Source organism: Lactuca serriola, chromosome 9 (genome assembly GCF_051521515.1).
Source record: "Lactuca serriola cultivar US96UC23 chromosome 9, Lser_US96UC23_V15, whole genome shotgun sequence".
NCBI classification, from domain to species: Eukaryota; Viridiplantae; Streptophyta; class Magnoliopsida; order Asterales; family Asteraceae; genus Lactuca; species Lactuca serriola.
The window spans coordinates 201,943,954-201,960,290 of NC_136416.1; the positions used below are offsets into that span (position 1 = coordinate 201,943,954).

At 45.2% G+C, this 16,337-nt stretch overlaps 1 protein-coding gene across 1 annotated transcript; it reads left to right on the forward strand.

Moving 5' to 3' along the window:
* The first annotated feature begins 570 nt into the window (after positions 1-570).
* Positions 571-1,620, forward strand: LOC145076470 (uncharacterized). Its single transcript, XM_079022337.1, has one exon. It carries the CDS (start codon positions 571-573, stop codon positions 1,618-1,620), a length of 1,050 nt encoding a protein of 349 aa, XP_078878463.1.
* Positions 1,621-16,337: the final 14,717 nt, after the last annotated feature.

Genomic DNA, 16,337 nt, shown 5'->3' on the forward strand with positions numbered 1-16,337 from the left:
CCAATGGAGAGAAGACTAGTTGATGCCTCAAGTGGTGGAGATGTATTTAGCAAAACTCCACAACAAACAAGACAACTCTTCAACACCATATCCGCAAATTCACAACATTTTGGCCCGCGCCAAGATATGAAGAGAGAAACTCAACAAAAAGTCAATGAAGTGGGAAAATCAAACCTAGAGTCTCAAATCAAAGATTTAACTTCCGTTGTTCAAAAGTTAGCCATGGGACAAACTCCACAAGTGATAGTATGTGGAATATGTGCAACACTGGGACATCCTACGGATATGTGTCCCATTCTTCAAGAAGATGCGGAACATGTAAATGCCACGGGAGAGTTCTAAAACTACAACAACAAGCCATCCGGTTACCAAAATGCTTAAAATTCAAGTTGGAAGCCAAATCCCAACACGATCTACAACCCAAGACCATTGCCTCAAAATGCATTGGTTAGACCTTCCTATCCACCACCACAACCTCATTACCAACATCCACAACCACACTATCAACCCAAACCACACCCTCCACATCATCATCAACAACCTCCTCAATCCCAACCAAGTATCTATGGAATGTATCTTGAAGACATTGTCAAATCCTTAGCCACTAGTACCCAACAATTCCAAAAAGAGACAAGAACTAGTATCTCCAACCTTGAAGCAAAAATAGGAGATATAGTTACATCCATAAGCAAGTTGGAGTCCCGTGGAAAATTGCCTTCTCAAACCGAAAAGAACCTAAATGTCAATGTGGTGACCTTGAGAAGTGGCAAACAAGCCGGAGAGAGTAGTTCAAAGAAAAAGCAAAGGGGTGAAGAGGAAGAAATAGAAGTCATTCCCATTGAGGATCCCATAGCCAAGAATGTCACACAAGCTGGGGTTCCAAAGAAGACCATTCCCTTAGTAACACCAATAGCCACTCAACTGCCAGTCCCATCTCGACTTGCGACTTTGAAGAAGACTATGGAGGAGAAAGAGATTTTGGACACCTTCCGAAAGGTGGAAGTCAAACTCCCTTTACTTGATGCCATCAAGCAAATCCCTAGATATGCAAATTTTTTGAAGGAGCTTTGTACCAACAAGAGGAAGTTGAAAGGAAATGAAAAAATATCAATGAATGAAAACACATCTGCGATTTTACAAAGTAAACTTCCACCTAAATGCAAAGATCCCGGAATGTTTACAGTTCCTTGCAAGATTGGGAATGTCACTTTTAATAGAGTTATGCTTGATCTTTTTGCTTCTATCAATGTCATGCCCTATTCGGTGTATGAATCATTGAATGTCGAACCCTTACGTGAAACCAATGTCATAATTTCACTTGTGGATAAATCAAGTGTCTTTCCTAGAGGTCTTTTAGAAGATGTTTTGGTGAAAGTGAACCAATTGGTCTTCCCAACGGATTTCTATGCGATTGATTTAAAAGAAAAAGTTTCCTCCAAGTCGGGTATAATTTTACTTGGGATACCATTTTTGAGGACGGCTAGAACGAAGATTGATGTGTATGTGGGAAGCTTAATGATGGAGTTTGATGGGGAAACAATAAGTTTCAATATCTACGATGCTATGAGATATCCTAGTGATGTTTCATCTTTGTGTTTTGTTGACGTTGTTAACCATTGACCCAAGAATTGTTTGAATTATCTAACGGTGACATGTTGGAGATGATTTCGAGCAAAGGATTTGATTGTGGTAAATTAGCCAAGAAGTTGAAGCTTTACCAACTAGACTCAGAAGTTGAAATATTGGTTAACAATCTGGAGATCAAGAAAACCACTCAATTTAGTGTAAAGCAAATTAAATTACCTCAAACTCACACAAGATTACCAACCTCCCTTGTTCAACCACCGGAACTAGAATTGAAAGCCCTATCTCAACACTTGAAGTATGCTTATTTGGGAAACTACAAGACTCTTCCGGTCATCATGTCAACTCACTTAACCGAATGTGAAGAGGAGCAACTCCTCAAGGTGTTGAAGGAGCATACAGAATCCATGGGATGGGCGATTGCGGATATCTAGGGATTGAGCCCCTCCACTTGTATGCATAAGATCTTGATGGAGGATGAATGAAAGCCAAGCTGGGACGCACAAAGGAGATTGAACCCACCAATGATGGAATTGGTCAAGAAAGAGATTTTGAAGCTCCTTGATGCAAGAATGATCTATCCAATATCGGATAGCAAATGGGTGAGCCCGGTGCAAGTTGTGCCAAAGAATACGGGCATCACGGTGGTTGAAAACAACGAAGGTATGATGGTCCCCACCCGCGTGCAAAACGGGTGGAGAATATGTATTGAGTACCACAAACTCAACGCAAGCGCAAAGAAAGATCATTTCCCATTGCCTTTCAGTGACCAAATGTTAGAAAGGTTGGCCGGGAAATCTCACTACTGTTGTCTCGACGGCTATTCCAGTTTTCACCAAATCTCGGTGGCACCGGAAGACCAAGAAAAGAAAACATTTACATGTCAATTTGACACTTTTGCATACCGGAGAATGACATTCGGATTGTGTAACGCCCCAACCACTTTCCAACGTTGTATGGTTAGTATCTTTTCAGAATATGTTGAAAACATAATTGAGGTGTTTATGGATGATTTTATGGTATATGGTAACTCCTTTCAAGAATGTTTGACCAATCTCACCAAGATTTTAAAAAGATGCATTGAAACGAATTTGGTTTTAAAATTTGAGAAATGTCATTTTATGGTGAGTCAAGGTCTCATCTTGGGTCACATTGTGTCAAAGAAAGGAATTGAGGTAGATAAGGCTAAAATATTATTCAAAGCTTACCTTACCCGACTTGTGTTCGAGAAGTTCATTCTTTTTTGGGCCATGCAGGTTTCTACCGGAGATTCATCAAGGACTTTTCACAGATAACAAGACCGATGTTCCAACTCTTGCAAAAGGATGTTCATTTTGAGTTCAACGAGGCGTGCATAGAGGCTTTCGACAAGCTCAAAGAGTTGCTTACATCCACTCCCATCATGTAAGCACCAAATTGGGATCCCCCCTTTGAGATCATGTATGATGAAAGCAACTATGCAATAGGCGCCGTTTTGGGTCAAAAGAATGGAAGAGCCTCCCATGTGATCTACTATGCATCGAGGACACTAGACAATGCTCAAAGCAACTAATCTACCACGGGGAATGAGCTATTGGCCATAGTGTTCGCTTTGGAGAAGTTTAGACAATTCCTACTTGATACCAAAGTCATAGTGTATTCGGATCATGCAACTCTCCAGTACTTGATGACAAAGAAAGATGCGAAGCCGAGACTCATCCAGTGGATCCTACTATTACAAGAATTTGATTTGTAAATTCGGGAATAGAGTGGATGCGAAAATCTTGTTGCCGACCACCTAAGCCAGATCACTTCAAATGAGACTCCTCTCCCATTCCGGGATGAGTTTTCGGATGAGCATCTCTTTTCCCTTACTCAATCTACTCCTTGGTATGCCGATATCGTTAACTTTTTGGTAACGAAAAGGTATCCCGACACATTCACACGTGCTCAAAAAGATAAATTGAAAAGTGATGCAAAATATTATGTGTGGGATGAACCGTTTGTGTGGAAACATTGTCCTAATCAAATTATTAGGCGATGTGTGCCCCAGCAAGAGCATCAATCCATTTTGCAATTTTGTCATGAATTTGCTTGTGGGGGACACTTCGGACCTAGCCGGACCTTGAGAAAGGTCCTTGAGTGTGGACTATTTTGGCCAACCATGTCACGCGACTGTTATTTGTTTTGCAAAAGTTGTGAACGGTGCCAAAGGATGGGGAACATTTCACAAAAGAACCAAATGCCTCAAAATCCAATCCTTGTTTGTGAAGTTTTTGACGTATGGGTGATTGATTTTATGGGCCCATTTTCTGTGTCATTTGTCAACGTTTATATTTTGATCGCGGTTGATTATGTCTCTAAGTGGGTTGAATCCAAAGTCACACGGTCGGATGATACCAAAACGGTTATCGAGTTTTTAAAGTCTAATGTTTTTGTGAGATTTGGTGTGCCTAGAGCTTTTATTAGTGATCAAGGGATGCATTTCTGCAATAAGATGATGGAGGCCTTGCTAATAAAGTACAACGCGACCCATCGTGTCTCTACCGCCTACCACCCTCAAACGAATGACCAAGCGGAGGTTTCAAATCGTGAAGTGAAGTCTATTCTTGAGAAAACAGTGAATCCTACAAGAAAGGATTGGAGTTCGAGGCTTGATGATGTCTTGTGGGCCTATCGGACCGCTTACAAGACCCTGATAGGAATGTCTCCATTTAGATTGGTTTTTGGAAAACCATGTCATCTTCCAGTAGAATTGAAGCACCGTGCATTTTGGGCGGTCAAGCAATGCAACTTAAACATTCATGAGACGGGAAGGCATAGGAAGCTTCAACTTAAATAGTTAGAAGAATTGAGAAATGACTCTTATGAAAACTCGAAAATTTACAAGGAGAAAACGAAGCTTTTCCATGACAAGTCCGTTACCTGCAAGCATTTTGAGCCAGGACATAGGGTTTTGCTTTACCACTCGCGATTGAAATTATTTCCTAGAAAATTGAGGTCAAGATGGGTAGGTCTATTTGTTTTGCTAAAAGTCTTTGAGCACGGAGCGGTTGAGATCCAAAGTGAAGAAATGGGGCAAATCTTTAAAGTCAATGGGCATCATTTGAAACCTTTCTATGAAGGTTTTAATGCAAATGTCCTAGATGTCATCCAATTGGATGCCCCAATATACTGAAATCGAAAGGGAAGGACGTCTTGCCAAAGACGTTAAAGAAGGGCATTTTTGGAAAACTTAAAATTTTCATCTTTTTTTTAATTCCGAATAAATGTCTTAGATAGATCATTTTTGCATTTCACATTTCTTCTTCTTCCTTCTTTCAGTGAAAGAGTGTTGGATTTTAAGCCCCGGTATTCGTTACGGTCAAAGGGCGAAAATTGAAGAAGTTGTAGCAGGATACACGCGGACCACATGTACTCGGAGGAGTGTCCGCATTAATAAACAAATGGTCCGCGTGTGACCACTGAAAATAACCGCGTCCATCTTCAAGAATTGGGGGCTTAAAGAACATTTTACACGGTCCGCATGTTTATACAAACGGACCGCGTGTGCTCGGAAAGATGACTGCATGAAAGATCAAACAAATGGACCATTTTAAGGCACTACACGGGGACCGTGTGTATGCGTGGGTCCGTCTGCGTGGTTTATTAACATAGACCACGTAGGATCTACACAATCGACCGTGTGTAAGGATCGCAAACAAAATTGTTCCAGGGCTATTCACGCGGACCGCGTGTACTCGCAGACTCGTCCACGTGACTTCCTGACTTTCGTTGAACCAGTTTTGACCATGTTTAACCACGAATTAAAACCCCCATATGCAGTAGCCGACCCTTCTTCCCCACTTATTCTTCTGCTTCTCCCCTAAACTCCATTAGAACACTACCCACCTCCATCACTAAAACTCGATTTCCCATCAAACCGCCAGTTGGAATTATGTGAAACCATCACCATTCTCTCCCGTTTTCCGAGCTCTACAAAAACCCACCCAAAATCCGGTCCGATCTGTTACTATAGCTCCGGGCACCACCACCACCATCTCGCCACTTTCCAGTCATTTTCCAACCAACTCCGGCCACCTCTTGTAATTTTGACACCACCATTGTAGTCCTCTTGGGCAAGGATACAAACCCCACTAAAAATATTCCTCAAAGCTCGCCGGAAAATCAGTTCTGATGGCGGGCCTCCGCTACAAAAGATCCCGAAAATGATCACTAGGTATGATTAACTTTCCCCTACTGTGACTACAGCTACAACGACATTTTATATTCCACTGGCTTGAAAAAAAGGATTAAATCCAACAGATCCATCTTTTATCATCTGCCTTTTGATTTGCCAATGGCCATCATGATAAGACACTCTTTACGCCCTCTTTTTTTGCTTGCTCCTGTCAACGAATGAATTTACTACTTGTGTCACTGACATTCCATTAGCATGGTGGACTAAATACCGACTTTCACGTTCACTCTATAGGAAGGGCAGTTAGATTAATCGATTCAATGGGTGAATTGCTTTCCTTTAAAGGTCCGGAATCTTAAGCCGTTGCCAGATTTCTCGGGTTTTAGCGGTCAAGTGCTTCTCACGGGGTATTGAGCAAAGCTTTAAGCTTGGGGGTGGAGCGTTGCAAGATTTTTAAATCCCGAATTTTCGCGTGCAAATTTTCAACTTTCAAAAACTGCGATCACCAACGGGTACTGTAAGGTCCTTGATGGAAGGATATAGCACCTGGTTCTTGGTACATATTCTGTTATTAAATCTTTAATTATTTTGCATTTTTGGTCTTGGACTCGGCGAGTTGAAGGACCAACTCGCCGATTAGAAGCGGGATGAGGCGCGGAGTTTAAGTCATGAACTCGCCGAGTCGGGTCCCAGACTCGGCGAGTAGCTGCTGTCTGGAATAAAACCCTAATCCAGGGGTTTGCACCCCTATTTAAACAACCTTATGTAGCCTCCATTCCCCCTTTATGCTCCCAAACACTTCTCATCGAAACCTTAGCCGTTTGTGCTTTGTTGAGGCCATTTTTGGTGTTCTTGTGTGATAGTAAAGCTTGGAAAGAAGAAAGGAGCTTGGAACTTGAGTTGGGGACAGTAGATCCAGGGAGTTTACTTCATCTTTAGCAACTTCAAGGTATAATGCCCCTGTCTTGACTCATCTATGTGTTTATTCGTCTTTAATTTGGGATTTCTTTGGATTGCTAATTCATATTTCGATATTGGGAGTGTGGGGTGGGTTTTGACTTTAGATCTGGGCCTTAAGAGGGGTTTCATGGCATAAAGGTGCCAACTTTAGGGCCATGAAAGCCCCATGCACTTTTTAGGACACTTTATGTGGATTTTTGAGCTAAAAACCCCATGCATGTGCATTAAGTTTGGAACTTTACGTATGAAGTGGACATTAGGAGGCCAAATCTATGGTTTTGGTGTGTTAGATCTCATTTAAATTAAGTGTATGGAATTGGTCAAGACTGGACTCGGCGAGTCCAAGGCAATCTCCTTAGAACTCAGCGAGTTGTTCATCAACTCGGCGAGTTGAGGACAGATCTGGTTCATCAGATGAAGCCCAACTCGACAAGTTGTTCATCAACTCGGTGACTCGGATAAGTTTTCATGGGGCATTCGGATGATAGAAGAACTCGTCGAGTTGACGACCCAACTCGACGAGTAGGGTCGCGGATGAGGAAGAGTAGAGAGTAAGGGACTCGGCGAGTTGTTGTCGCAACTCGGCGAGTCGGGTCAACTGGAAGTTGACTTTGAATTTGACTTGACTTGGTTGGGGGGTAAAATGGTCATTTTACCCTAAGAGTATAGAAATCAGTTTCTATCTGAGTGTTTGTGGGGTTTGTAGCCGGAGGATTTCCGGAGCAGCAGCGGACGAAGGTTTCCCGCACTGATTATCAGCAGCTACCTGTACGAGGTGAGTTACCTTCCAGTAGAGGTGGGTCTAAGGCCACAATGCCGGCCCACCAATGAGGGGTATTTAGAAGATGATTGTGTTTGTGACAATTATCTTGGTCTAGTATGTGTTTGGTTATGAGCTATATATGTATGATATGTTACGTGCATGATAGGGATAGTTTCCCTGATAGTGGTCCTTAGGACCAAGGGGTAGGTCAGTACCCGAATATGCCTGACTGTATGCTTATATCTTGTTATTGTATGCTAGTGGTAAAGGGTGGAATAGTCCCCAGTTACCGGTTGAAAGATACTGATGATGATTACCAGTTGAAAGATACCGATGACGATTACCGGTTGAAAGATACCGATGGTATTGTATGGTATGTGGTACGATGGGGGAACTCACTAAGCTTTGTGCTTACGGTTTCAGTTTTTGGTTTCAGGTACCTCTTCGTCTAAAGGGAAAGAGCCGACAGCTCAAGTAAGTTTTCCCCCAAGATACCTATACTTGTTATGTTATGCTATAAGGATTTGATTCAGAATTGCATGCTAGAATAGGACTAAGGATCTAGGAGGATGCCTTGTGTGCCTGATATATGATTCTGTGAATTGCATTCTAGTTAGGGATAAGGATCTAGGAGGATGCCTTATATGCCTGTTGTATGAGCTGTATGCTAGGACTATTTAGTCAGCAGTAGGAGGGCCTATATAGGTTATGCCTGATTTGGTTACTCGATGCACGAATGTTGCTTGCTTTGTGCTATGGGGGTTCTGGCTATTTCCATCTAACTAAGGAGTGGATATGTAACAGTACCTGCAAGTTAGTTAGGGGGAAGTAGTAGGGGCTCCTAGTGCAGCTGATGGTGGAAGGTAGGCCGGAGAGTGCCCTAGGGAAGCCTAGGACAAGGTCAGTGGAAAGGGTATCAGTAAGAGGGACTTGGTGAAGTTGAAGCAATCCTTGAGGAAAGTACAGGTAGATGTGGAAGGTAGTATGGGCCCGTACTACTGAAAGTAGAGGACCCGTACTCGAATCAAGGAGGGCCTAGATGAAACCGGGAACCTTGGAGAGTGTTAGATCTCTCAAGTATATGTATGATCCTGACATTAACGCGTGTATTTTCAGCATGGTGACCACACGACATGGAGCGGGAGGTTCTGAATTAGGATCGATATCAGGCTCGGGTGCGGAATCCGAGCAGGTTGATGACGGGCTGTGTGAGTTCATCGCGTCTGAGATCACGAGAGGCATCCTTGAGTCGACCCCTATCATTTTCGGGTCGATCAAGGAAGGGATTGTTGAGCTGATGGATGATCGCCTCCGAGCATTCAGGAGTGATATGGCGTCTAGCCAGGTGGGTACGCGCACACTATCCTTTAAGGGCTTTCGAGGGAGTGGTGCATCAGATTTCCATGGGGTGAAAGACCCCATTGCCGCTAGGAGATGGATCGTAGACATTGAGTCTGCGCAGGTGACGAGCTTCTGCCCGGAGGGGTCGAAGGTGAGATATGCAGCAGGATGCTTGCGAGACAGGGCTAGAGATTGGTGGGAGTCTGTTGGAGACTCATTGGGAGCCTCGACTGTTGAGGCTATGACATGGTCAGACTTTGTGACTAGATTCAAGGCGGAGTTTGCGCCAGCTGTGGAGCTTCAGCGGCTGGCCAGGGAGTTCTTGGATATGAGGGAGACTACAGAGACTGTGGCGGAGATCACCGCCAAGTTCCGGGAGAGGGCATTGCTGGTGCCCCAGTATGCGGGAGATGAGGATATGAGGAGGACGCACTACCACGACATGCTACGAGATGACATTCGGGAGCATGTTAGTTTTTAAGCTTGCCCTACCTTGGATTCCATGATTGCCAGGGCTAGGGAGAGGGAGATTGATCTGGAGCACGTACAGAAGAGGAAGGTAGTGGAGGGGCTGAAGACTGGGGCTTTGGGGAAGAAGCCCAAGGGATCTGATGGTAGGCCGAAAGGCCAGGCAGGACGGGACCGCTGTGGGAAATGCGGTTGGTCACGCGAGGGAGCTTGTCGCACTGGGCCGGGTTTGGGCTGCTATAAGTGTGGCAAGGTGGGGCATTTTGGTAGAGATTGTACTGCCCTCGCCCCTGCGGTACAGATGACAGACCTGATATGCTTCCATTGCAATCAGAAGGGCCACAAAAGGGCCAATTGCCCGAGATTGACAGCAGCGTCAGTAGCGGCGCCAGTCTCAGCGACGGCGCCGGTTACAGATGGCCAGGCAGAGGCTCCAGTGGTGCGAAGCCGAGCATTTCAGCTGACAGCCGAGTAGGCATGCGCTACACTTGATGTGGTGACGGGATCGTTCCATGTGAACGACATCCCAGTTCAGGTGTTGTTTGATTCGAGCGCTACCCGATCGTTTGATTCTCTTGCGCTCAACAAGAGATTTTCTGAGTCTTCGGGCATGTTGGATTGCCCTCTAGAGGTAGAGATTGTAGACGACCGATCGGTGCGAGCATCGACGATATTCCGAGATTGTGTGTTGAGATTATTCGAGGAGCGCTACCTGGTGGATCTGGTTCCCATACCTTTGCGAGGGAACAAGGTTATTATTGGTATGGATTGGCTAAGCCTAATGGAGTAGTGATTGACTGCGCGCAACAGTTGGTGCGAATAAGGACCCCAAGTGGGGGAGAGCTGGTGATTCAGGGCGAGAGGCTGCAGTGAGGACCAACTTTATGTTCGACATCAAGAGCTAGACGTTACCTACAGCAGGGTTGCGCAGGTTATGTTGCGTATGTTATGGATACCCGGGAAACGGGTAGGGCGACGGTGGGCGATGTGCCCGTAGTGCGAGAGTTCGCGGATGTATTCCCCAAGGAGTTGCCTGGGATACCTCCGGAGCGACAGGTGGAGTTCAGGGTCGACCTAGTCCCTGGTGCGGCTCCGATAGCCAAGGCACCATATCATTTGGCTCCTCCCGAGATGCAGGAGTTGTCTACACAGTTGTAGGAGCTATTAGACAAGGGTTTCATTAGACCGAGCAGTTCACCCTGGGGAGCCCCGATTCTGTTTGCGAAGAAGAAGGACAGTTCGCATCATATGTGTATAGATTATCGGGAGCTGAATAATGTAACGGTGAAGAACCGCTACCCACTCCCGAGGATTGATGACCTCTTTGACCAGCTACAGGGAGCATCTTGGTTCTCCAAGATTGATTTGCATTCACGGTATCATCAGATGAGGGTCAGAGATGAGGATGTGCAGAAGACTGCGTTTCGAACGCGTTATGGACACTATGAGTTTGTGGTGATGCCTTTCGGGCTCACCAATGCTCCTGCCGTGTTCATGGACCTCATGAACCGCGTGTGTAGATTGATGTTAAACAGGGCTATGATAGTATTTATTGATGATATCTTGGTTTACTCCAAGACGTGAGAGCAGCATGAGGAGCATCTACGGGATGTTCTTGAGACTTTGAGGAGGGAGAACTTGTATGCTAAGTTCTCCAAGTGTGAGTTTTGGTTGCGCGAGGTGTAGTTTCTTGGGAACATTGTCAACCAAAACGGGATTTCAGTTGATCCGGCCAAAGTGGAGGTCGTGATGATTTGGAAGGTTCCGAGGTCTCCATCTGAGATTTGGAGCTTTCTGGGTTTGGCAGGCTACTATTGGAGATTCATTCAGGACTTCTCCAAGATATCAGTTTCGATCACCCGACTGAATAAGAAGTCGGTGGTGTATCGCCGGGGGCCTGAGCAGCAGGCCGCGTTCGAGGCGCTGAGACAAAGATTGTGCGAGACGCCAATCTTAGCCCTGCCAGAGGGCATGGAGGGTTTTGTTGTATACTGCGATGCATCCATCGCAGGTTTGGGCGCGATATTGATGCAGAGAGGGCATGTCATCGCCTACGCGTCGAGGTAACTGAAGCCTCACGAGGCGAACTACCCGACACATGATTTGGGGTTGGGGGCTGTTGTATTCACCCTCAAGATTTGGTGTCATTACCTCTATGGGGTTCGTTGTACGATTTACACGGACCACAAGAGTTTGAGGTATCTCATGGACTAGCCAAATCTGAATATGAGGCAGCATCGGTGGCTTGATGTGATAAAGGATTATGATTGTGAGATCCTCTACCATCCGGGGAAGGCCAATGTCGTGGCCGATGCAGTTAGCCGCAAGGCAGCGCCGATCAGAGATATCTATCTGAGGATGACAGCGGCGACTCCGCTTCTGGAGCGGATCCGGGAGGCTCAACAGGAGGCTATGAAGGAGGAACATCGGAAGAGTGAGCAGATTGTGGGGCAGGTTTTCTCCTTCGACTATGATAGCCGAGGGTTGTTGACTCTTCACCGTAGGTTGTGGGTCCCTTATCATGGAGGCGTGCGCCAGGTCCTGATGGAGGAGGCGCACAAATCCCGGTTCTCCATTCATCCCGGGGCGACGAAGATGTATAGGGATCTTCGACTGGGCTATTGGTGGCCCTGCATGAAGCTGGATGTGGCATGATATGTGGAGCGGTGTTTAACCTGCAGGAAGGTCAAGGATGAGCATCAGAGACCACACGGCAAAATGCAGCCGTTGGATATTCCGTTGTGGAAATGGGAAGACATCACGATGTATTTTATCACCAAGCTTTCCAGGACCGCACGAGGAGTAGATTAGATCTGGGTCATCGTCGATCGATTGACTAAGAGCGCCCACTTTATCCCGATTTTGGAGAGCATTTCGGTCGAGAAATTGGTCGAAATCTATATCAGGGTCAGTCTCGGTGATTTCGGATAGGGATGTGCGGTTCACTTCCAGGTTTTGGAAGAAATTCCACAACGAGTTGGGTACTCGTCTGCATTTCAGCACCGCCTTTAACCCGCAGATGGATGGCCAGAGCGAGCGGACCATCCAGACTCTGGAGGACATGCTGCGGGCATGTGTTTTAGACTTCGGAGGTAGCTGGGATACATACCTTCCGTTGGCGGAGTTCTTGTATAATAATAGCTATCATGCGAGTATCGACCGTCCTCCCTTCGAGATGTTGTATGGGAGGAGGTGCAGGACCCCGATATGTTGGGGCGAGGTTGGCCTAAGGGTCATGGGGAGCACCGAAGTAGTGCTCAAGATGACAGAGAAGATTCAGCAGGAAAGTTATATGCCGATAGACGTCGATCAGACCTGGAGTTCCAGGTCGGGGATATGGTTCTCCTGAAGGTGTCGCCTTGGAAGGGCGTTATCCGATTCAGGAAGCGGGGCAAGTTAGGTCCCAGGTATATTGGACCGTTTAGGGTTGTAACCCGGGTGGTAAAGGTGGCATACCGGCTGGATCTGCCATCCGAACTCAGTTAGATCCACAACACTTTCCACGTCTCCCAACTACGGAAGTGCCTGGTGGACGACTTAGCAGTGGTACCCTTGGAGGACATTCAGGTTGATGACATCCTGAATTACATCGAGCGGCCTATAGCGATCCTCGACCGGAAGTCGAAGGATCCGAGGAACAAGAGGGTTGAGCTAGTAAAGGTGCAATGGCAGCACCGGAAGGGCTCAGAATGGACGTGGGAGCCGATGGATGAGATGATGGAGCATTACCCAGAGCAGTTCTAGGATCGAGCAGCAGACTTCGAGGACGAAGTCTAAAATAAGTGGGGGAGATTTGTAGCACCTGGTTCTTGGTACGTATTTTGTTATTAAATCTTTAATTATTTTTCATTTTTGGTCTTGGACTCGAAGAGTTGAAGGACCAACTCGCCGAGTAGAAGCGGGATGAGGCGCGGAGTTTATGTCATGGACTCGCCGAGTCGGGTCTCGGACTCGGCGAGTAGCTGCTGTCTGGACTAAAACCCTAATCCAGGGGTTTGCACCCTATTTAAACAACCTTATGTAGCCTCCATTCCCCCTTTATGCTCCCAAACACTTCTCATCGAAACCTTAGCCGTTTGTGCTTTGTTGAGGCCATTTTTGGTGTTCTTGTGTGATAGTAAAGCTTGGAAAGAAGAAAGGAGCTTGGAACTTGAGTTGGGGACAGTAGATCCAGGTAGTTTACTTCATCTTCAGCAACTTCAAGGTATAATGCCCCTGTCTTGATTCATCTATGTGTTTATTCGTCTTTAACTTGGGATTTCTTTGGATTGCAAAGTCATATTTCGATATTGGGAGTGTGGGGTGAGTTTTGACTTCAGATCTGGGTCTTCAGAGGGGTTTCATGGCATAAAGGTGCCAACTTTAGGGCCATGAAACCCCCATGCACTTTGTAGGACACTTTATGTGGATTTTTGAGCTAAAAACCCCATGCATGTGCATCAAGTTTGGAACTTTATGTCTGAAGTGGACATTAGGAGGCCAGATCTATGGTTTTGGTGTGTTAGATCTCATTTAAATCAACTGTATGGAATTGGTCAGGATTGGACTCGGTGACTGCATTCTTGGACTCGGCGAGTCCAAGGCAATCTCCTTAGAACTCGGCGAGTTGTTCATCAACTCGGCGAGTTGAGGACAGACCTGGTTCATCAGATGAAGGCCAACTCGACGAGTTGTTCATTACCTCGGCGAGTCGGATGAGTTTTCATGGGGCATTCGGATGATAGAAGAACTCGTCGAGTTGACGACCCAACTCGACGAGTAGGGTCGCGGATGAGGATGAGTACAGAGTAAGGGACTCGGCGAGTTGTTGTCCCAATTCGGCGAGTCGGGTCAACTGGAAGTTGACTTTGACTTTGAATTGACTTGGTTGGGGGGTAAAATGTTCATTTTACCCTAAGAGTATAGAAATCAGTTTCTAACTGAGTGTTTGTGGGGTTTGTAGCCGGAGGATTTCCGGAGCAGCAGCGGACAGAGGTTTCCCGTACTGATTATCAGCAGCTACCTGTACGAGGTGAGTTACCTTCCAGTAGGGATGGGTCTATGGCCACAATGTCGGCGCACCAATGAGGAGTATTTAGAAGATGATTGTCTTTGTGACAATTATCTTGGTCTGGTATGTGTTTCGTTATGAGTTATATCTGTATGATATGTTACGTGCATGATAGGGATAGTTTCCCTGATAGTGGTCCTTAGGACCAAAGGGTAGGTCAGTACCCGGATATGCCTGACTATATGCTTATATCTTGTTATTGTATGTTAGTAGTAAGGGGTGGAATAGTCCCCAATTACCGGTTGAAAGATACCGATGATGATTATCGGTTGAAAGATACCGATGACGATTACCGGTTGAAAGATACCGATTGTATTGTATGGTATGTGTTATGATAGGGGAACTCACTAAGCTTTGTGCTTACGGTTTCAGTTTTTGGTTTCAGGTACCTCTTCGTCTAAGGGGAAAGAGCCGGCGGCGTAGCATGAGATCACACACACATTTGATTTTCCGCACGATGTTTTTTGGGATTGTACTCTGATATGATATTTGTTTATGTTGTGGGTTTCAAACATGATACTTGATTTTATGAGATGACGTTTTTATAAAATATTTTCTAGTGAATGTTTTATGAGTTAACTAATTAAAAATGAAAATTTTGGACTTATTTTGGGATGTTACAAAGGATCTTTGGCAATAATCAATCAAGCAAATGAAATAAAGAAGAAGATGAGTAGAAGAATGATTGAAATTGAGCTTGCATACGATTATAGCTATAAACCGTCTGATACAAATCAATGGACCGAAAACACCACAGTGAACAACTACTAACAAAAGACAACCTGACAACCTATTTATACCAACACTGACCGAAAATAGGTTTTCGGTCACACCCTAATCGAGAACCTTCCTAGACCGAAAACACCAAAAAATACCAAAAAGACTCCAAATAACAATCTCAAATTCCCTAACTCATATATACATGTATTGCCTGGCCCAAACCATATGCTTTGACCTTTCAATCTCCCCCTTGGTTTGCGGATAGCATGATTTAGTCTTTATCAACTAGCATCACATCGGTCCCCTCCATCGATCCACTCCACATTCCCTTTTGGATAATGTCTGCCACCATCGAAGTGTACTCCTTTGCCGCATGCTCGAAGATATCCTCAGCGACTTTTTTGATGCATAGACAAGTGATGGATATCCCTCTTTCCAAACTGAAGCAGGTCATTTTTGTCATAGAGACAGAAACTGCCATTTGGAAGTTTGATGATAGCGGTAGCTGTTGTTTCATCATAAATCCAGAAGAGCATGTTTTCAAGTGACCTGTCTTTGAAGTTTTGTAGTACAGGAACTTGCCTCACTTGGTTAGTGGGAAGCCACATCACTGTTCTGAAAGGTCTATCTGTCTTTGAATCAATAACATCTGGGTATAGCTTGATGGTAGACTCGGCAGTCTTCATGACAGGAAATCCCTTCTTTGTCTGATCTTCCAAAAATAAACTGAAGTGAGTTGCTTGAGGATTTCCTGACGGATTCGCAAAGGGAGTGTTAACAAGTTCAGTGAGATCAACTCTTGTCCAAGATTCGAAATCATGAAAATTCATGTAGCATTTAACATTATTGCTCTTCCGTCTCACGACCCACATGTTCAAACGGTCGTGGAATCCCCATGATTTGATTCCAGATCGGTTACCATAAGTATGAACAAATCTCTTATTTTCAAGGTCAATACGAGTGATTTTTGGTTGACTTGGAGGTGCGTTGTCATCCGAATTTCGCTTGAACATGATTTGCTTTTTCTTGTAGGATTCTTTCAGCTTTGCTTTCTTGATGGCAATTATATGTGGAGCTTGGACAGGTTCTGTGGGAAATTTATCATAAATCTTAGTTTTCTTAGATGTGGAGGAGTCACCAGGATGGGTTCCAGATGGTGGGTCAACTCGAAGGATTTCCATTGAGGACTTGAATTTGTCACCAAGTTCCTCTGTCAGCTTTTGTTTCATGTCAAAGTAGCACGATGACAAAGCTCCAAGGTAAGTCTCAAGAGCTGAAAGTTTCTCAGTCTT

Coding starts and splice junctions, on each gene's coding strand:
- LOC145076470 (XM_079022337.1), top strand. CDS start 571: ATGTATCTTGAAGACATTGTCAAATCCTTAGCCACTAGTACCCAACAA.